The sequence below is a fragment of the Talpa europaea genome (assembly GCF_964194135.1).
Source record: "Talpa europaea genome assembly, chromosome: 12".
Taxonomy (NCBI): Eukaryota; Metazoa; Chordata; class Mammalia; order Eulipotyphla; family Talpidae; genus Talpa; species Talpa europaea.
Window position 1 is genome coordinate 322,911 of NC_140079.1, and position 21,787 is coordinate 344,697.

At 53.2% G+C, this 21,787-nt stretch overlaps 1 protein-coding gene across 1 annotated transcript; it reads right to left on the reverse strand.

The window, feature by feature from the left end:
- Positions 1–1,389: 1,389 nt before the first annotated feature.
- CHORDC1 (cysteine and histidine rich domain containing 1) lies at positions 1,390–16,257 on the reverse strand (the record flags this gene model as incomplete). The annotated part of the gene is made up of 11 exons (XM_084248922.1): positions 16,009–16,257; positions 12,839–12,888; positions 10,948–11,004; positions 9,815–9,972; positions 8,055–8,158; positions 7,187–7,245; positions 5,951–6,021; positions 4,988–5,093; positions 2,270–2,389; positions 1,775–1,837; positions 1,390–1,536 (listed from the first exon to the last, which is right to left on the reverse strand). The coding sequence occupies exons 1-11, from the start codon at positions 16,070–16,072 to the stop codon at positions 1,390–1,392; spliced, it is 999 nt and encodes a 332-aa protein (XP_084105048.1). The 5' UTR covers positions 16,073–16,257.
- Positions 16,258–21,787: the final 5,530 nt, after the last annotated feature.

The following is a 21,787-nucleotide window of genomic DNA, read 5'->3' on the forward strand; positions in this document are numbered from 1 at the left end:
ATGCTGCAAACTGACACCTTCTCCTCGGGTCCAACCTTTACTGCCAAAAATTTCCTGTCACAGCTTTTAAGGTGATGAAAATCAAATTGCCACATGTTTACTTCTTTGCAGGCCAGGCCATTAAATCCTCACATCACTGCATCTAACAGTGGCCACTGTCACAGCGGTGGGCTGACACTGCAGCTCAGACACTGTTATTTGCACAAATTTTTCTTTGTAAAAATTCCAAGAAAAGAAAAATATGCAAAGGGCTTCGGAACTAGGAATTTTACTCTTTAGAATCGTAATTATTATGCTCTGCCAGAGTTTTCGATTCATAAAATTAATTTTAATTTTCTTCATTAACTCTGCAGTGCCTCAAAATGAACCTATCATTCAGTGGGCGGCTCAATCAGCATTAAGACTAATTCTGTGTAACCGCTACTTGATAAAGTGCAATAATCAACACTGTGTCACCTAGGATTGCCAAGCTGTTTCATGAAAATCTCAAAAAAAAAAAAAAAAAAAAAAAAACCACTACAAAAGAAATAAGCTATTTTATTTAATGTGTGACAACTGTCACAAAATTTAAATATTTAGTTCTGATGCCCTAATTTATTTCCGTTAAGTCTTTCAAGTTTACAGATACAGTTATCCACCAGGAGGCCAGGTTTATACACAAATGTACACAATTTCTCTTTATATAACTGCAGGTTTGAGGAGGCCGCGGGCTATAAAATCAGGTACAATTTAGACATGACACCGTTCAGACACTGCAGTCAGGACAAAGAGGGTTGAAGTTATTGCTCTGTCTGTAGAGTGCTGAATGTTGCCAAGCTGATACCTCAGAGCTCTCATCTGTGTTTCCTATGCCCTGAACTCATCCTGTCAACAGGCAGCACAGGGTAACTCTTCAGCAGAGGAGCTCCAGCGGGTCGCTGCGGAGACCTGCCAGGCGCATGGGCACAGCCCTGTGAGTCAGGCCTAGAGGTTCACGTGTCAACAGGAACGCAGACTCATGGAAACATTAATTAAAAATTTGACAGTTCACCTGTTTTATTAATAATGGGCTAATTGAAAGGTATGTAAGTGCAACAAATGTTGCTTTACATTTCTCTGCTTAACATCGTATTACACTAAGAAATACTGTTAACTGTCGATGGCGCTTACCCAGCTTCAAGTACAGGACTCGTATAGTTCTACTGATGCGAAGAAATGAACAAGCAAGGCAGCAACTCAAAATGAAGATGGGAGGCACAAAAGAGAAACTGACTTTGGTTTTTAAGAACCAATTATTGACCCTGAAATGCCAGATTCAACATCATCAAGAACAAAAAAAGGTACAGCAGCAGCCACCACGTCACCACACACTAAGGGTTCTGAAACAGGCAGGAACATCATCCCGTCAGCTCATTCTGTTTTGTCATCTTTGTGCTGCTCCTGCTTTCTGGCTGCAGGAAGCTCAAGGCTTGCCCACTGCATAGGCTCAGCTTTTCTCATTGTAATCTCAATCTTTGTTGCGGTCATCGTCACGTAACTCCGCTTGACGTCAATCACCTGCAACACAACACACAATACAGGGCAGTGCTGTCAGTCTTAGGGGAAAATACTGATCTAGTCTATGCTAATAATCAAGAACACGAGCCTCCGAGGCCATTCTTATACCTCGATTTACACTTTCGCTCAAAAATAATGGTAAGTTATAACCCTACCTTGCACCAACGCCTACTAAAGTACTGTCTTTATTGCAAAAAATGTTATTCTTTATAAAAAAAAATCTGAATTCAATACTTACACCCCATAATGTCACATTTTGATGAAATTCCTTTTCTCCTTCAAATACAATGTGTACATTTAACTGTAAAAGATAAAAAGCTGATTAAATGATGACATTCAAAGTGAAAGTTTATGACATGAAACAGTTATTATAAACATTAGGTAACAATGAACAGAATGACTCAAGCTATTTTAAGAAACTCCCAATATTGTGTTTTTCATCTGAGAAAAGAAATTTTCTGTTTAACAAAAGAAAAATTCACTTGAGGTGTCATACTGAGAACTAAGGTGCCATATTATTTGATAAACTTTTTAAGTGAGGTTAGTATTTCCTGAATACTCTACTATGCAGAAATTTCCATTTAAATATCTGTGAAAATAATTTCAAATGGGAAAGGTCAAAAGATCTCATCTTAAAATCAGTTCAAACACGAATAATATTTTCTAAGACATTTAACATAAAGAACAAGGTATACAGACAATTTTCACAGAAGAATTTTCTCAGTGTCCTTACCAATGTACTATTTGCTTCAACTTGACTGAGTTCTGGAAGTGAATTTTTAGCATACACTGAGATGGTGACTTCACCCCCAGTCTGATGCCAGTCATGCCTGCAGGGAACAACTTTTTTCCCCTGTAATAGAAGAATGACTTTATGAATTTTCAAAGTGCTACAAAATCTCCTAAATAAAATGAATTTTGTCCAACTGAGGAAAAACTGCTGTGCAAAAGTGTCTTAAGGGCAAACAATTCCTCAAGTTTCCACCAAGAAATTTAAACACATGACATAATACCCTTTAGTTTTACGATCTGAGAGCAAGCTTATTCCTTTCACTTGATGTTTTGCCTTCAGCACTGTATTACTCACATGGGGAAAAAAAAAAACCTAAGAGCTCCTACTAAACATCATCTATTTTTAACATTCTGCAACAGACTAAGTAATCACAGGAACATTCTTTGCAGACTTAGGTGAGGCAGACCTTGCTTAATGCAATATGCCACCCAATATCTTACCATCTTTTACAGGTTATTTTCTACATCAGAATTGTAGAAAAGAATAATTGACCATTTATAACTTATCTGCTGTTATTACTGAATAATTATTTTCCTCTCAAATGTGCAGAAAAAGTAGGTCAAAAAAGTAGTACTTTTTTTTTTTTTTTAAAGATTTATTTTTATTTATTTATACAAGCACTGGGTACAGTCAGAGGTGCGGGAGGGTGAGAGAATTCACCAGAGCCAGAGCAGGGAGCAGAACAGAGAGAGTGACGAAGTACACTGCTGAGGGGAGCAGCGGGCGGCAGGAGAGGTCTACGCGCCATGTGGGACCCTCGCCTGGTGGCCGGGGATCGAACCGGTGCTGCAAAGGCTGCGGGCAACTTCGCAACCCAGCGCTCAACCGCTGCGCCACCGGGGAGGCCCCAAAAAAGTAGTACTTTTGATAATAATCAAAATCTTTTGATTATTATCAAAGGTAATCTTTTTATTATTATGGTAATGATTACTACCTAGCAGTGATATATTATTAGATCAGTAACTTTTAAATTGAGATAAATTATGATTTGTTCTATAAATGACAGTAATTTCATCAAATACAGGAAACTATGAGACACTACTGTTGTAAAAGGCAAAATATATCCATATATATGTAGAATTATTTTAACTGAATTTAAATTATTTGTATCACCCACATCTTTTGCCCTTAAGTTACTAGCTCGGACATTTAACACTTGAAAAAAGTATTACTTCATTAAGGATTATGCTCTAAGAGAGTCTTGAATAAAAAAAAAAAAAAAAAGACATTTTAATTTTTCAAACTAAACTTTTAAACTTTAAACTTTTGGACCTTGGTGAAAATATAGGGAGACTATTTTTTTGTGCTAATAAAACATTCCTGGAAGCTTACAGTGGTAGATGAATTATCTTTAATTGATGGATACATTTGTGTCACCAAGAAACAGAAATTACAAAACACTCAAATGTACAGTAAGTGAATCCCTACAGCAATCTGAACTTTTATAACATAGAAAAATTATTATAAACAGCTAACACACATACACACACTCTTATTTAGCAATAAAATGCTGGCCTACCTATAAGTTAAAGAACTTTAGAAAATTACCTGCATGGTCCAATTCTTTTTCAAAAACCTGTTCAGGGGCCTCTCTGATGGTGCAAGGGGTTAAGACGCAACCTATGAAGCTGTCCGCAGCCACTGTAGCATGAGTTCAATCCCCGGCTGGCCAGGGAGCAATCCACATGGCGCAGCAGACCTCCCCTGACTCACCCCCTGCTCCCCTCAGTAGTGTACTTTGGTCAATCTGCCTGTTCTGTTCCCCAGTCTCTGGTGAATCCTCTCACCACACCCCTCAGTTCCACCTTTACCCCAGTTCTTGAATACATAAATATATCTTGAGAAAAATAAAAAAAATTAAAAAAAACCCTGGGCCTCCCTGGTGGCACAGGCGGTACAGGCGGTTGAGTGCAGCACTGTGTAGCTGTCCGCAGCCTGGAGTGCGGGTTTGATCACAGCCGGCCAGGGAGATTCCCACTTGGCGCAGCAGACCCCTCCTGTCTCGCCTGCTGCTCCCCTCAGCAGTGTATTTCAGTCAATCTGCCTGTTCTGTTCCCTGCTCTGTCTCTGGTGAATCCTCTCACCCTCACACACATCTGGCCTGTACCCTGGTTCTTGTATAAATAAATAAATCTTAAAAAAAAAAAAAAAAACCTGTTCAGGAAGTAGTAACTGTCAGTTTCTTTTCTCTGTTGCTAAATATCCCTACAGCAGGCGCAGGCAATTCAAAATAAAATGCAAAGAAACAAGTGTGCTGGCCTAGCTTGTCACCAGATGAGGAGTCTGTACATCTATAAATGGTCAAATGAAATTTTAAGTAGCTAAAAGGGAATCAGGGGTCAAAAATTTAATACACCAGTGACTAAAAAAAAAAAAAAAAACCACATAAAATGGGATAGGGCTATGGAACAAGAGAAAAAACATGTCAGTATTGGCGGGCAGGAGTCTCCCCCACACCTGCACCCGACACAGGTGCGCAGGTTCCCAGCTGATGCCTCCTCCTTTAGTTTTCTGGCACATGGACGCTTTACTGTGTGAGGGTGAGAAAAAACTTTTTTTTTTTTTTTTTTTTTTTAAATCTAATGACAATACAGTCACAATCTTTTAAAAACAACTGAGCTGCAAACACCTGGTATGTGATCTGCAGAGGCTACTTACGGCATCCTTCTTAGTCCATGTGTGTGTCCCTTTGGTGCAGCCTTCTTGGGCTAGGAATGTATTAAAGTCAGATGTTTTTCTTCTACAACAGCTCCAGTATTTCATCCTTTAAATTATAGTAGAAAATATTCAGAAAATCTCACAATTAAGCTCAGAAATATTGTAGCTATAGCTAGATGTGTGATTTTAGGACATCAATAAATAAATGCGCAACGTCAGTATCTCACGAGTGTTTCTGCTTCTGCACAGTCAGAACTACCAGAAGACTGAAGCCAGGACGGCAGCACCAGCTTTGGACTCCTAGTGAAGGTGCTTACACCATCACAAAGCACCAAATCTGCCTTTACTGACACCCACATGCCAGTTCCCCATGAAGTTACCAAAAATTTTAAGTCCTCACATTTTAATAGTCCGGGAGAGTAAGAACGTGCAAACACACTAAAAACTGATGTTTATAAAACATGGTCAGCCCCAAAGTAAGTGAAACCCACCTTTGAGAAAAATCTAACAAAACTACAGTAAAACTTCAGAGTCCTAGGGAATATAAAAACAGAGTGGTAAGATTTTAACCCAACACTGTGCTTCTATGAACTACAGCACAACATGGAACAAGGTCCTTCCCTGACGCTGCCAGCATGGGTCTTCTGGGCCCCGAAGATGTGTCACCTTAGTGTCTTGGGGCCAAAAATAACAAATGCCCCTCAATGCACAAGCTCCTTCAGCTCAAGTACAAAGGCTGTCAAACTGAAATAGGAGAAAGGAAAACGATGACACTTGAATCAGAAGGGCCGTGTAACTGTGACCTACTGCAGCTTTGTCATGTAAAACAACAAACCCCCAAGTCTAGGTTATTGCAAAGATTATACAAACAGAAAGTGGAATACCTAATGATGCAAATAATATTTAAAGGCATATTAACTTTTCTAACCTCTACCATAAAGTGTTTAGACACGTGTAAGTTACCCTTCATGGAAAATAGGCACTCCAGAGTGATACACACAGACTTCCTCTAGACTCTGCGGGCCCTGGTATGTCTAAAAGAGAAAAGAGAAAAATTAGTGGCGTATCTCAATGCTGTATCTCACGTGTGTAGTGCTGTTGGCCTCACTGAACTATGTTCGTGTTGAAGAAATAACAATTACTTAGAACACCCATAAATTCACCACAGTCATTTCAATAATGAAAAAGGATTTCTTTCTTAATTGGACATGCTTAAGTTTCAGTTCCCTGTGAAAAAGGCAAATAGAGAAGGAGGCGGTAGTATTAACATGCTTCCAAAACTTGGGTATGCGGTCCCGTCCAAGCACACTCGGGTATTTAAGTTTACAGAACAACAGTGGAACCAAGGTGTTAGTACCCTCAACAGACTGGTACAACTGATGTGTATGAGCTCCATGTGGGCATTATGGAGTAAAAGGAAAATCTAATAGTCTATTCTGGAATTTCTAGAGTGATGATTTCCTATCCCTAGGAAGGGTGAAATAAGCTGCAGACCTATATTTACATCCAGGGTTTGTCTGGTATATCTGGGCCCCATTGTTGCTATAGATGAAGGCTCTACAGATGAATTCACAGAAAATTATGTTAATAAAACATAAATGCAGGGCCTCCCCTGGTGGCGCAGCAGTTGAGCTCTGGGCTGCAAAGCTGCCCGCAGCCTCTGCAGAGCAGGTTCAATCCCCCGCCTCCGGAGGAGGGTCCCACATGGTGCGCAGACCTCTCCTGCCGCCCGCTGCTCCCCTCAGCAGTGTATTTCATCAGTCTGCCTGTTCTGCTCCCCGCTTTGGCTCTGGTGAATCCTCTCACCCTCCTGCGCTTCTGACTGTACCCAGTGCTTATATAAATAAATAAATCTTTAAAATAAAAAAATAAAACATAAATGCAGCCGGTAATATATTTTCTATCTCAGTATTGATAGCAACCACCTAAAAGTACAGAAAATAAAATTCTATATGCTTTCTTTTTTTAAAGATTTATTTATACATGCACTGGGTACAGTCAGAAGTCACCAAATTCTCACCTGCCCAACCCCTTCTCTCACCCTGGAGCAGCCCTCGAAGGCGAGCCCCTCACCCACGCCCAGCTGTCCAGTGCAGTGTCGGGCACACACGGGACCCAGGGCCTGCAGGGAGCCGCACTCCCTTTTCAAAATGAACATTTTACTTCCAAGACACAAGACAGATTTTACAAAACGTGTACCTTTGAACACCCTCCATTTTTACACGAGGTCCCAATCTTAATTTCATCACTGTCTTCCTCTGAAACGAAGGATAAAATCAAATCAGAAACAGAAAAATAACATACTCTACTGCAGCGCCATTACAACAGCAAGCTTTTCCATACAACAATTACCTGAAAAACTGACTCACAGAAGGTGGTATTTTAAAATAAAAATCTGAAGTTTTTCAGGTGACCTTTTAGGCGATACAATTAAAGATCTAGTGTTCCCAGAGGACACCAGTCCTGTCTGTCCCCAGCGCCACCAGACTCGCCACCCCAACCGTGAGTGACCAGGAGGGGGGGCCCTCCTTCCCGGCCTCCCACGCAGGTGAGAGATCACCGAAGATAGTGTACGTCTCATTAACAAAGACATTTAATTCACTGTTAAAAAGTAATCATAAAAAAAAAATTTCATGAAAATGCATTCACTTTTTTTTTTTTTAATTCTTTTTCCATAACTGATGTTATTGAGTTTTTTGCTCCAGGAGCTGGCACTATTTCTGCCACAGCAGGTGTCCTGGACCATCAGCTCACAGGACGTCAATGAGTCCAGCCTAGCAAGCCCCTGTCCTCCCCATGCTGATGGCAGGCAAAGACTGTACCTTGGGACTGGACGGGGCCCAAACACACTGGGGCAGATGGGGAAGGGGAGGAAAACCTTCAAGAAGCTTCTCGGGTTCTCATTTTAATAAAAGCGAAAGGGAATAAATCCCAGTGTCACTCCATGATATAACAGCAATTGGGGGGAAAAGCTCTTTACTACAATGTGCTTTTCCACGCTACACCACTGTCTCTTAAATGACTGGCCACAGTACAAGAGAAAACACAAAGTACAACAAAATCTTACCCTTCTTATCTTCTTCATTCCCTGCTGACAGTTTAAGTTTATCAAGTGCTTGTTTTAGGGAGGCAGATATTTTTAATTCCAAAGTTGTCATTGGTTCATCCGGGCTGCAGAATTTTAAAACTTTATTAGCATTACTGATGTACCAAAATACTTCTTATACTCACAATTAATATACTCCAGAGCCTGTTTAGGAAGAGAAGCTAAATACCCTAAGTCAAATTTTTCCCATTAAAAAATGTTTTTCACAAGTAACTGTTTAACAGCAAAGCAGAGCCCCTGGGAAGGACACACAGACTAGAAACCCAAGTCCTTCAAGAAGAGCAGCTTCTTGAAGTGTAGTGCTCCTATGTCCCATATTCCTGCCAGGGGAGACACTGCCCTTGGGGCATGTGCCCAGCGGCATAAGGTCCTACAAATTCAGATACAAGTATATGACAAGGCAGTTTCAGTGGGGTTAAAAAACACAGCAACAGGGCCTCCCTGGGGTACGGGGTTTAAGTCTCAGTGTTATGAAGCTATCGCCAGCCTTGACAGCATTGAGTTCAATCCCCAGCCAGGGAGCAACCCACATGGCGCAGCAGACCTCTCAGGTCTCCCTGCTGTTCCCCTCAGCAGTGTTTCAGTGGATCCGCCTGTTCTGCTCCCCACTCTGTCTCTGGTGAGTTCTTTCACCCCCTGCACCTCTGGCCTAGACCCCAGTTCTTATATGAATAAGTAAATCTTATAAAAAACAACCAAAACAACTCAGTAACAACTATATCCCCTAACGTTTCATAATGGTTAAGTGCTGTATGTACAATTTAAGGCTATTTGGTATGTGCTAAGAATATTAATAAATATGGTAATGGAAATAGAAATCATACATTATTTATGTTACATTGTGCTCCTAATGGGAAAAATTACTGATACAGGAGGTGTTGACAAAGTCCATAAAAACTTACATTCTCATAATCTCTATAATGCCACCAAGTGAATTTAGGAGAAACCATTTAATTTCTCACTTCTTCTTAAGTACAATTATTACTAGTTCATTATTTGGAGCCAATGTTAACACATACTGTCAGTAAGTCTCCACTCCATGAGCCATGCCAGAATTCTTGTCTTTTCCGGACAGTTTGTTTTGTTAACTGGCAGATCAGCCAACAAGGCATTAAGAATAACGAGGGATAAAAAAATCATTTGAAGCAGTTTCTTGAAAATGAACGAGTAAACACCAAAGAGTCAATTGAGCTGGATAATATCCAATGTTATAAATTTATTTAAAATAAACAAAGAAAAGGTTGGGAAGACACAAGTCCACAGCGTGAACATGTGATCGCAGGCGTCTGAGGCCAAGAACCAGCCGGGTCTACATGTGGCATTTTGGTTCTGCTGACACACCAGCGCGGGGCTCGGCAGTGACACGAGAAGAGCTGATGTGACCGTGGCACCAACAGGCACGTGCGAGACAGAGCCTGTGGCTGGTCCCAGTGCCCGTGGCGCGTGGGTGCACTTCTGGAAAATGAGTAAAAGGTGTTCTGAAAGTACTTTAACAGGTAGAATGCCACCCACATCTGATACATTACAAATTTACCAGTAATGATGCAACTGAGTTTTCAGGCATCCGAGGAAAACATGAGGGCAAATCAAAGGGAAAAGCCAATGGGCCAAGAGCTGAGGGTCCACACAACGTAAACACAGCGCTGTGCAAAATCACAGAACACAAGGAATGATGGTGACTATTCCACTGGGAGGAACGCGCGCGACTGCGAGAGGCATACCTTGGCCTTTTTATTGCTTCTACCGGTTTGGGGGCCTGAATGATGTGCTCTTGAAATTTGGGTTTCAATTCAGAAAGTTCTTTCTTCTCAGTCGTCTTGACCTCGGGTTTGACTGGCTCAGGCGGCTTCTCGCTATTATGCCGGCCTTTGGTGCAGCCCTGCCAGTAAGACATGTTCACCGAGTCAGGCTGGGCGAGGACTACCATTCCCCTACTGATAAATTCTACTCTATGTTTCCTCTACTTTTATCATGTGCACTTGTTTTTAAAAAAGCTAAAAACAGGACTCCAAGCTTGCTTGCTACATTTGTAGATAAATTCTCAGGTCTGAATAATGTATCGCAGCGTTTCATTATGCTTCATACATACCTATCTACTTATTCTATGACAAGTATAGTATAAATTTCTTATTCACAGAAAATAAATTCTGGAGACTCACAAAGTGTCTCTGCAAACTCTATACAGAAGCAGTTTACTCAAAAAGGTTTTACGTTGAGCCCCAGTTCTCCAACTGAGTAGCCATATGTATGAGCTTGAGCAAGTCAATTAATCACTTTAACCTCAATGTACTCATCAGTAAAGTGGAGGTAATGACAGGTGTTCCCAGAGGGTTAACTACAGCACATCTGGCAGGTGGCAGAAGCGCTGGATGGACGCCGGCTGCCTCTCCACGCCCCACTGAGGACTACATGCCTGTTAACGCTGCTGTGGTCCTGACGGCAATGGCCTGACATTTAACTAGCAGCTTTGGCTGTCCTTCCCACGGGTACCCAAAGTAACAGGGTATCGCAATACTGTGGTGGGTTTGATGAAAATGTATTGTTCTCAATGAAAAATGCTGTAAACTGTTGCACCCCACTTCCTTATTCTTCATGTTGAGACTAAACTCAAGAGCAACAGTAAATGGAAAAGCGGGTAATAAGACCTGGAAAATTCAGTATCTGAAACAAAGATAAATTCCTTATGTTACGGACTGCAAGGGAAGTGAACTCCACTTTAAATGAAAGGTTCTACGTGGAGACTAATGAATGAGAATGTCAGTACATGTCTAAACTGCTATTCTTCACATCTCCCTCTTCCCATCACACGTATTTTTCAGGAGAGAACCTGGAGGGGTGGGGAAGCAATACTTACTGCAATGCTTAAAAAATCAGAAAAATCAGTCGTTCTTCTCTTACAGCAAGACCAACCCTAAGAAACAGAAAAAAAAAAAAAAAAACCTGAAAATTGTATCTGCACAAGACCCTAAGCCCACCAAAAAACACCACCTGCACTTACTTACATGAACATGAAAGTGACATGATTTACGAACAAAGGAGTAAGTGGTTTGGTCACCTTTATTCCAGCGTGGGGGAAGAACAGCAGCAGTCTCGGGCTGCTGGAGCCAAGGACTAGCTGTCACGTAGCACATCACAAAATACACACTGTGTTGGTCAACATACTGCACGAAGGGAGGGGCTGCTAGTAATTTTTTTCACAAAAAGCAATTTTTCACAAAAAAGATTCTTTTGAAGAAAAATTTAAATATACTTTTAATTCAAATTTTTCCTTCGGCTGCAACTTAGCACTTTACTCTGAATTTTGATATAGATGAATCATTACTGAAACCTAAGAAAGGGTTTAATGAATTAGTGATAGAAAAGTTATCTTTAGATCATCCCAGCTGAGCAGAAGCTTTATCACCGTGCTCGGATATTAGCAACTGCCCCAGGAATGCTGGGTCTTCTGGGGTACACACGCTCAACAGACCAGCTGTTGCCAAATGTCAACATGGGAACTGGGGGGGCCCTCAAAAAGATGAGGAAGGAAGAAAGGAAGAATAAACACATGAGAATATGGCTGGTAACTGCCGTTCCTTAGCAAGTATTGCCCCTTTCCAAATCTTCAACTGTGATTATCAAAATGTTCCTTCTCTGGGCAGTGCGATGCTTAACCTCAGGATGACTCGGCCACACAGAACTTCAGAAAGAAAGTGACCTACAGTGAAGTCACTGGGCTGGAGTCTGGGTCTGCCACCCGTGTTCACAGAACAGAGACAAGGGTGAACCCCGGGCCTGGAGAACACGGAGGAACCAAGAGGCGTCCAGGCCGCTGGGCTCTGGAGGAACCGTGCGTGGTGGACGCTGCTGGCGGCGGGGGACACACAAATGGGAACACGTGGCGGAAGTCCCCGGCAGAGAGGCGACATGTAAGAACAAAGCGATGAGCTGTCATGAGAGACAAGCAGCAAAACGTGCTAGAACTAGGAGACGCCACAGGAGAGAAGCCGGGGAAACGCACAGTGAGAGAAACAGAGCAGATGGCGTCCAGCAAGTGCAAGTCCACCCCACCCCCAAACAACAGTCCCCCCAAGGCAGTGTCCTCTGTCCAGGGTTAACAGCCAGAAAGGATGTCGGTAGTCAGGTCTGGCACACAGGCCCCCCCAAAACTAGTCAGAACAGCAAACCCTGCTGGTCTCCGCTCAGACGAGGCCACCCAACAGCTACAGGCCGAAGGAACCCAGCCACGGCCCTGGCAGGTGGGAGAGGCGCAGGGCAGCAGCCCTATTCCGCGCGGGACGGGCGGCGCCTGAGAACACAGCAGTGACCCTGCACTGCGCCGTTTGCGTCTAAGTTAGAAAAAGGAAATGCAGCGGCTCAAAAACCAACCCCTAAACCCGCGATGGAAACCTGGCCCCAGCGTCCCGCTGCTATCTGCCACTACGGGACGCAGGGCGAGCAGGGGCCACACCCCAGCGGCACAGCCTCTCCCCAAATCCAGAGGCCGCCATGCACTGCAGCTCCCGGGGCCGCGAGATCAGGGTCCAACGCCCCACGGTGCGAAAGCAAGAGCCGGGGCAGCGGCAGCGCAGCCTCACGACCGGGCAGCCCGCAGGTCACCCGCGACGGCCTCCTCGTCCTCTGGGAAGCCTCTCTCCGGGCAGGCGGACGTCGGCAGCAAGGCCCCGGCAGAGGCAAGGACAGGAGAGGGGTCAGCGCCAAGGCCGCCCGGCAGGCCAGACTCCGAGCCGGCGCGGAGCTCCTACCTTGAGCGCGTCGTGGAACACGGGGACGCCCGGGTGGTACGTGCACGCGTCTGCGCAGACAGAAGAGAAAAGTCACTTGGTCATCAAGGCAAACAGCCGTTCCCTCCAGGCACCGACACCGACCCCTTGCCAAAGGCGGGCAAGACTCCTCCCGGGGCTCGCGAGGCTCTGACAGTCTTGGACCGGACGCCACGGCGCACGGCCACGGGCTGTGTCCTCCCTCTTGAGAGGGCCAACAAATAGGCGCTCGGCACGCTCCCTGCAGCAGAAGCACCCCCTGCACCTCGGGGGCCCCCCTGGTTCCGCCACGGGCAAGGCTGCGGTCGGGGCGGCAAGGGGAGGGCTGGCACGGCCGGGGTAGAGGGGGCCGACAGCGAGGCGCGTAGCAGAGCAGGCCCCATCCCACCTGGCACCCCGGGCCGGCTCCGCACAGACTGCCAGTCTCAGGCCGAGGGCTCCAGGAAGGGGGGACAACAGGGGTCACACACACCAGACCAACCCCGGCCTGCCCACAATGGGGACTGCACCCACCCCGCCCACTGGACTGTGGACACGAACCACATGGACAGCCACCAAAATGAGGAGAGACGGGCGGCTCCGCACCAAGGGGGGACCCGGGCCCCACACGCACGAGCCGGCTACCGCCACGGTCCTGGAAAGGACCCGAGACAGAGCAAGATGCTACCGGGCAACTGGAGACGACGCGCGAGGCCAGCCCTGAAGACGCGGGGCGACAGCTCGGAGCCAGCAGCGCGCACAAGGACGGGGGACTGAGTGCCCGGGGCACCGCGCAGGCGGCGAGCACGGGCGTGACATGGCGCTGTGGAGGGGGAAGGACGGGGGGGGGGGGGGGGGGGATGGAGAAGCCACCCCACCCCGTCCTGCAAGGCTGCCCGACCCCCACCCGGGCCCGAAAGGGGCCGCCCTGGGGTGCAGAAGTCCACAGGGTGGGCAGGGCTGGGGGTGCCGGGGGCGGCTGTGAGGCACGCGGGCTGGTTCACACAGACGGCGTCTAACTCAGATGGCGACAGGGTGCGGAACACACCTGGGGACACCGACAGCCCGGGAACCTCCGCAGTAAAATCCGCTTAGCTCCGAGACCTGCGCAACGTCAGACCTAAGCACCCCCTACTGGGCGCCGAGTCTGCCCGAGAGACTCCCGGAGAGACTCTGGAGAAACAGGCTCAACATTTACAAACAGGGCCCCGGTGTAACTACCCGAGGCGGGCGTCAGCCTGGACATGGGGCGTTCCGGGGGCATTCAGGGTGGCCGCGGAGCCTCGGGTACTCTCCTGGCACCCTCGATGCAGGGGCTCGGCACGGGCGGCCGGGCACACGCACCCCCCTGAACGGAAGCTCAAGGAGAAGCAGCGCTGCCCCTTGCACTGCTGCCCCACACTGACCCGCGGCCTCGGCAGTGAGGCTGGAGCTGCCCCGGAGCCAGGCCCGGCGCGGGAGTCCTCCCAGCCCGGCCGCGGGAGCAGGAGGGCCGGACCCCGGCCAGCAGGAGCTCAGGCTTGGGGGGAACAGCAGAGGCGGGGGCTACACAGGGAGCCACCAAGCTGACCAGGGCGTGGACTGAGGAGGCCGAGCTGCGCTGCGAGTTGATGCACAGACCAGCACAAGGCACCTAGCGGGGGGCTCCCTGGGGGCGCAGGGGTCAGTCTTGGGGCTACTGCGCTGTCGCAGCTGCGGCCTGAGCCCACCCCCCCCCACCCCGGCCCCAGGGAGCGACCCACAGGGCGCTGCAGACCCCTCGTTTCAGTCAACCCGCCTGTTCTGCCCCCACTCTGCCTCTGGGGAGTCCTCGCACCCCCGGCCTGCGCCCCGGGCCCTGGACGCGCAAACACACACACCTTTGAAAGGCAAGTGAGCGCGGCGCCCCGCGCCAGGGGGGCAGCCCGGCCCCCCGCCCCCCCAAGCTCGCGTCGCGGGCGTCTGGCGCCGCCTCCAGCCCGCTGTCGCCCCTTCGCCATTTCCTCAACCTCCCACTCAGCCGGCGACCTCCGCGGGGGACCCCAAGTCTCCTGAGAGCCCCGTTGGCTGCCGCCGCCGCCCTTCACGCTGGGGCGCGACCCCCCAATAAGCACGCCGCCCCGCAGCGAGGCTCGCCCTCCGCCCAGCACTGCCCGCGCGGGCCGGGGCCTCCCCGCCTCTCGGGGCGCACGGGGCGCAGGCCTCGCGCCCCGGCCCTGTCACCCGGGAGCTCCCGACCCGCGAGGGTGCGGGGCGGCCCCGCGAAGGAAGCGCGCCCCCGGCCGCCCGCCCCACCAGCCCCCACCAGCCCCCACCAGCCGGGCTGCGCGGGGAGCCTCAGGGCATCACCCCGCAGCGGCCCCGCGCCCGGCGCTCCCCAGCCCGCCCGCGAGCGCCCCCGCGCCCTGAGCTGCGCCCGGCGGGAGCCGGGGGGCCGGGGGGTCAGGGGGAGGGGCGGGGGTCGCGGGGGTCAGGGGGGAGGAGCGGGGCGCGGGCCCCCGGGTTGTGGGGGGGCAGGGTGCGGGGCCCCCGGGCTGTAGGGGGAGCGCGGGGACCCCCGGGCTGTGGGGGGGCGGGGGGGCGCGGGCCCCCGGGCTGTGGGGGGGCGGGGGGGCGCGGGCCCCCGGGCTGTGGGGGGGCGGGGGGGCGCGGGCCCCTGGGCTGTGGGGGGGCGGGGGGGCGCGGGCCCCTGGGCTGTGGGGGGGCGGGGGGGCGCGGGCCCCCGGGCTGTGGGGGGGCGGGGGGGCGCGGGCCCCTGGGCTGTGGGGGGGCGGGGGGGCGCGGGCCCCTGGGCTGTGGGGGGGCGGGGGGGCGCGGGCCCCCGGGCTGTGGGGGGGCGGGGGGGCGCGGGCCCCCGGGCTGTGGGGGGGCGGGGGGGCGCGGGCCCCCGGGCTGTGGGGGGGCGGGAGGGCGCGGGCCCCCGGGCTGTGGGGGGGCGCGGCGCGGGCCCCCGGGCTGTGGGGGGGCGGGGGGGCGCGGGCCCCTGGGCTGTGGGGGGGCGGGGGGGCGCGGGCCCCTGGGCTGTGGGGGGGCGGGGGGGCGCGGGCCCCCGGGCTGTGGGGGGGCGGGGGGGCGCGGGCCCCCGGGCTGTGGGGGGGCGGGGGGGCGCGGGCCCCCGGGCTGTGGGGGGGCGGGGGGGCGCGGGCCCCCGGGCTGTGGGGGGGCGGGGGGCGCGGGCCCCGGGCGCGGCTCACCGTCCGCGTTGGCGTCGGGGTCGAAGCGCTGGCCGCAGCCGCGGTTGTAGCACAGCAGCGCCATGTCGCCGCGGGCGCGCGTCCCAGACACCGGAACCACGGGGCGGCGTCCGCGACTGCCCCGGGCGACCTCCGGCCTGACGGCTTCCGGAAACGGCCTCCACCGCTTCGGGAACCTTCGGGAAGGTTCCGGTCGCGCAGGCGCAGAGGAGAAAACCAGGCGGCGGGGGCGGGGCGAGCGGGCCAGGGGCCGCCGGGGCGGGGCCGGCCTGAGGGGGGCGCGCGGCGGGCGCCGGGGGCGGGGCCTTCCGGGGCAAGGGGCGGGGGCCAGGGGCGGGGCTCAGGGGCGGGGCCTTCCGGGGGCAAGGGGCGGGGCGCCGGGCCGCGCGCCGGGGGCGGGGCCTTCCTGGGCGAGGGGCGGGACGCCGGGCCGCGCGCCGGGGGCGGGGCCTTCCGGGGGCAAGGGGCGGGGCGCCGGGCCGCGCGCCGGGGGCGGGGCCTTCCTGGGCGAGGGGCGGGACGCCGGGCCGCGCGCCGGGGGCGGGGCCTTCCGGGGGCAAGGGGCGGGGCGCCGGGCCGCGCGCCGGGGGCGGGGCCTTCCTGGGCGAGGGGCGGGACGCCGGGCCGCGCGCCGGGGGCGGGGCCTGGCGGGGCGGGGGCGGGCCCGGGGCGGGGGCGGGGGCGGGGCCGCGGCTGGGGGCGGGGCCCGCCGGAGGCTCCGCGGGCGCCCCCCGCGCCCGGGGACCGGCTCCCGCCCGCGCCCCTCGCCTGGTTCCCTGGTCCTGGGGTCCGGCCGCCTCGGGCGTCCAGGGCGCTCGGCGACCCCGTGGAGTGCCCGATGGCCGCGGCCCAGGCGTTGCACACCTGAAACGCGACGCCCGCCTGCCCGGAGGCCGCTGCTGGGGCGCCGCGCGGGAGGGGCCCGGCCCCAGCTCCGGCCGCCGCGCGCAGCCCTGGGCGCGGTCAGAGCTCGTGCCGCGCAGCCCTGGAGGCTTGGGCGCCGGGGGGGGGCGGGGGGGGGGGTGCCGGGGAGGGTGGGTGCCCGGGGTGGGCGGCCCCGGGGGGGGGGGAGTGGGGGGGGATGGGTGCCCGGGGTGGGCAGCCCGGGGGTGGGGCCGGGGGTGGGCGCGGGGTGGGGGCACCCGGGGGGGGGTTGCCGGGGGTGGGCGCCGGGGGTGGGCGCCCGGGGGTGGGCGCCCGTGGGGGGGGTTGCCGGGGGTGGGCGCCCCGGGGGGTGGGCGCCCGGGGTTGTGCGCCCGGGGTGGGCGCCGGGGGTGGGCGCCGGGGGTGGGCGCCCGGGGGGGTGGGTGCCCGGGGTGGGCGCGGGGGGGGGTGGGTGCCCGGGGGGGTGGGTACCCGGGGTGGGCGCGGGGGGGGGGTGGGTGCCCGGGGGCTGGGTACCCGGGGTGGGCGCGGGGGGGGGGGTGGGTGCCGGGGGGGTGGGTACCCGGGGTGGGCGGGGGGGGGGGTTGCCGGGGGTGGGTGCCCGGGGTGGGCGCGGGGGGGGGGGTGGGTGCCCGGGGGGGTGGGTACCCGGGGTGGGCGGGGGGGGGGGGTTGCCGGGGGTGGGTACCCGGGGTGGGCGCGGGGGGGGGGGGTGGGTGCCCGGGGGGGTGGGTACCCGGGGTGGGCGGGGGGGGGGGTTGCCGGGGGTGGGTGCCCGGGGTGGGCGCGGGGGGGGGGGTGGGTGCCCGGGGGGGTGGGTACCCGGGGTGGGCGGGGGGGGGGGTTGCCGGGGGTGGGTGCCCGGGGTGGGCGCGGGGGGGGGGGTGGGTGCCCGGGGGGGTGGGTACCCGGGGTGGGCGCGGGGGGGGGGGTTGCCGGGGGTGGGTGCCCGGGGTGGGCGCGGGGGGTGGGCGCCGGGGGTGGGTGTCCGGGGGTGGGCGCCGGGGGGGTGGGTGCCGGGGGTGGGCGCCGGGGGGGGGGGGGGGTGGGTGCCGGGGGTGGGCGCCGGGGGTGGGTGCGCGCAGGCGCGGTGGGCGCCGCCGCAGGGGTCCACCTCCCGGCACAGCAGCCGCGGGCCTGGCCGCCGGGCGGGGTGTCCTGAGGGAGTCGCCCCCAGGCTCGGGCGCGGCCCGCAGAGGCGTCGGGCGGGTTGGGCTGCAAACACCATTTTTGCTTGTTTTGGACCCAGAAATCGTTTCCAATATTTTTCTTTAATAAACACAATATCCCGGTAGACAACTATTTGCATCTTTTGAAATCTCTGCCCAAGTCCCTAAATAGGGTTTCTTGGCCGGAAAAAAAAAAAGCTGGCGGCGCGGGAGGCCCTTCCCCCCCCCCCCCCCAGGCCAGGCCCGCGCAGACCTGCGGGCGGCTCGCACACCCGCTGCCGGGGCCTTTCTTCGGAGCGGCCGGGGACCCCTGGCTGGGGCTGGGGAGAGAATTTCACTTGACAGTATTAACACAGGCTTTCCTGAGAGGCCTTTGTCACCGCGAATTTTCTTCCTAGGATGTTCAGAGGCACAGAAACCTGTCACCCTCCCCGTCAAGTCAAATCCCGGAGTGTCCCCCGGCGCCCACCCCGCCCAGGCCCCGCTCCGGGGACACGCGGTGCCACAGGGCCCATCCCGAGCTACCAAACACCATCCGTTCTGCTTCTCTCCTCCCTCCACCTGCTTTCGCTATTATTCCCCTTGTTAACTAATAAAATAATTTAAGGCTGTAAATTTGTCTTTACACGTTCGTTCCATGGCAAAAATTACGAGTGTTCTCATTTTGCTATTTTCCTAAATAGCCTCACGTTGTGGTTCTGCACCTTTTTTGTTGTTGCGCTCATGGGTTTTTAAGAAAGAATTTGTACATTTGCAGATATATAAGGGATTCATTTTCTTGCTCAGCCTTTGTCATTGGTGTCTGTTTCATTTCATTGTAGCATTAAAAAATGGCTATTGATTTCTACTTTTCAAGAACATGATGAATAATCCTGTGGCCCTCGAGGAGTGTGGGGCACAGATGTTGCGAGGTCCAACCGTCCATTCTCTCCATGGCAGCACTCGGCCTCGCCGGGGCGGTCGGCCGCCTCCAACCCAGGCTGCTGCCGGGGGTAGCCTGGGGCTGGAGGCCTCCTGAGGACTGGGCTTTTATCCGAGGGGTGAGGGCAGCTGAGTGGAAACTCACCCTGACTCTGGCTAGTTCCTCTGCTTATCACCTACTGTGGCTTCCAAAGCATCAGTTCCCAGTCATTTCCGTCGCTGCACCTCCTTCAAGGTGGTCAGGGCCAGGAGGACCAGGCGGAGCCCTCAGCTGCCCCACGCAGCAGCGAAGTCCCAGGTGAGCCATGAGAGCTGCAGAGAGCAGGATGATCTCCTGTAGGGGGAGCAGGAGCCCCCAAACCACTCGCCCCACAGAACAGCACAGCGGCAGGCAGGACGGCCATGCCCGCTTAAAGAGAAGCCTCCGGACATGACCAAAGGCTTGAGGTAGATGTCAGGAAGAGACACAAGCCCTGTGACTCTTTGACTTGCCCACTTCCCAGGCACGTCAAGAGGTGGCCACTGAAGGTATTAGTGTCCAGGGGACCCTGGACAGAGACAGGAGGCTCGGAGCACCAGGACACAGAGTTCTACAACAGACTCGCCCTCTGCCCCGAGCCTGTGGCGTGGGTGCTTCAAAGTCTCAGCACAACAGCCACGCAGAGCCCGTCTGGAGGCCAGGGGGCGGCTACGCTCCCGGGAAGGTGCACCCCAGACAAGGGGCAGAGCCAGCCTGTGGGTCAGCCCCCAGGACCACCCCATTTTCACAGCTCATTATGATTCAACCTATACCAAGCTCCTTATGGGTAACGAAGGGCCTTTGGAAGCTGGATGGAAACATCTACCCAATGCTGAGGGTGCCCAGTGTCCCTGCCCCAGACACAGCAGGCCTCCGCACAGGCCTCTGGCGCCTTATCTTCTTAGTTGCTGTGACGCGGGTCACAGAGGCCTTGCACACCAAGCTCCGCTTTCGCCGAGAGCCCGCTGAAACGACAGGGAAGGGACTAGAGTTTTCTCACGGTCAAGAAAGCTAATGTCCTCTACAGCGGACCAACAACACGCACGTCGTGTTCTTTCTGTCCCTGTCCTGCGCCCTGCACACCAACACCCCCGGCGGCCGCCTCTTCCCTTCCCTCGCCCAGGCTTCCTGCTCAGTCGTGGGGTTCAACAGACCTTTAGTCCTTGAGCTACTCTAGTGGCTTCCCAAGGGGCAATCGCTGAGATTTCTCCTCTTTCCTCCCCTCGGCCTGCTGTCTGTGCTGCGTCTGCTGTCGGAGGGTGCAGCCTGCTCGCTGGCCTCCTCCGCTGCCTCTGTTGCATACGTCATGTCAACCAGGGGGTGTACAGCAAACACGTAAAGGTAATTTCTACTAATTCTAATAAGCATACTAAAATAGATTGATTGCTTACAACTAGTTTTTTGACTAAAGTTTCCTCGGGCATCTCTGTGGTCAGATGAAATGATTCTAATGGAGTCCTCGGAATAATCCATGAAAATAACGTCCCTTCAGTTTTCACAAGTTTAAAATAAATTTTCCTATGCAGCTGAAACTTAAAGGAGGGCTTAAATGGATAAGAAAACTTCGTTTCATACTTCTTTTTGAAACATTTTAAAAATAATGCTCGAGAATAAAATAGTTTCCTGATTTCTGTGTATTTTAGGTGACGTTGAACCCCTGACCTCCGGTGAGTGCTACTGTTTTTATAGTTTTTATAAGAAGAAAGTCACTTGTGTGTTTTTGAAAATATCTAATAAACTTAAAAAAATTGTTGCTGACGTTGTATATTTACTTGTAGCTCATTTTCTGTAACATCATATTGAGAGAATAATCAGTAAGACTTCTACAAAGTTTTGTAGACTATTTTGTTTTTTTGGCAAAAAGGAAGCCTATTTTAGTGACAGTTTCTCCGCTGTCTTCCTTCATTCCAAACTAGAAGCATAAGCAGTTTGGGACTGTGGGTGGCAAAAATGATCTTAAAAACGTCAAAGCACATAAATCCACTTTTATATATGACTAAAATGTGCGCTCCTGGAAGTCAGGACTGTTTGTCTCTTGTTTGCTGTTATATCCTGAATGTTTAAAACAATGATTGACATAAGACAGACATCCAATAAATATGTGTTGGCTAAAATGAATGGACCAAATGTATTCAATTGGAAACGAGCTAAAAGGAGGTATATTCACCATTAAGTTGTCATTGAAACAGTTTTTAGCCTATGAATTTGGAATAAAATTGAACAAAAACAAATTTAAGTGTAGAAATTAATTTAGATCTATATTTATAATAATTAGCAAAACTATAAGGCTCCTAGAAGATATAGAGAAAAAGTCCATGTAGATTGAAAATTAAGTTTGCACAAAAGCACAAGAAGAAATACTTTTATTTTTTTAAAGACATTTATTTATGCACACAAGAGCTGGGGTACAGGCGAGAGATGCGGGGGGTGAGAGGACTCACCAGAGACAGAGTGGGGAGCAGAACAGGCAGACCAACTGAGGTACACTGCTGAGGGGAGCAGCAGGCGAGGCAGGAGAGGTCTGCTGCACCATGTGGGTTGCTCCCTGGCCAGCTGGGGATCGAACTTGTGCTGCACAGGCTGCGGACAGCTTCACAGTGAGTTGCTTAACCCCTTGCGCCCCTAGGGAGGCCCCAAGAAGGAGGAATACTTTTAAATGTGTAAGTTGAAATTTATTTCTCTTTAAATAACAAAGAACGCAACCGCAGGCCCTCAGCTGAGATGCAAAGGCAGCCACTCCCACAGGATGGCTGCAGGGCCGCACCTGCCTCGCTGTGCCCTGCAG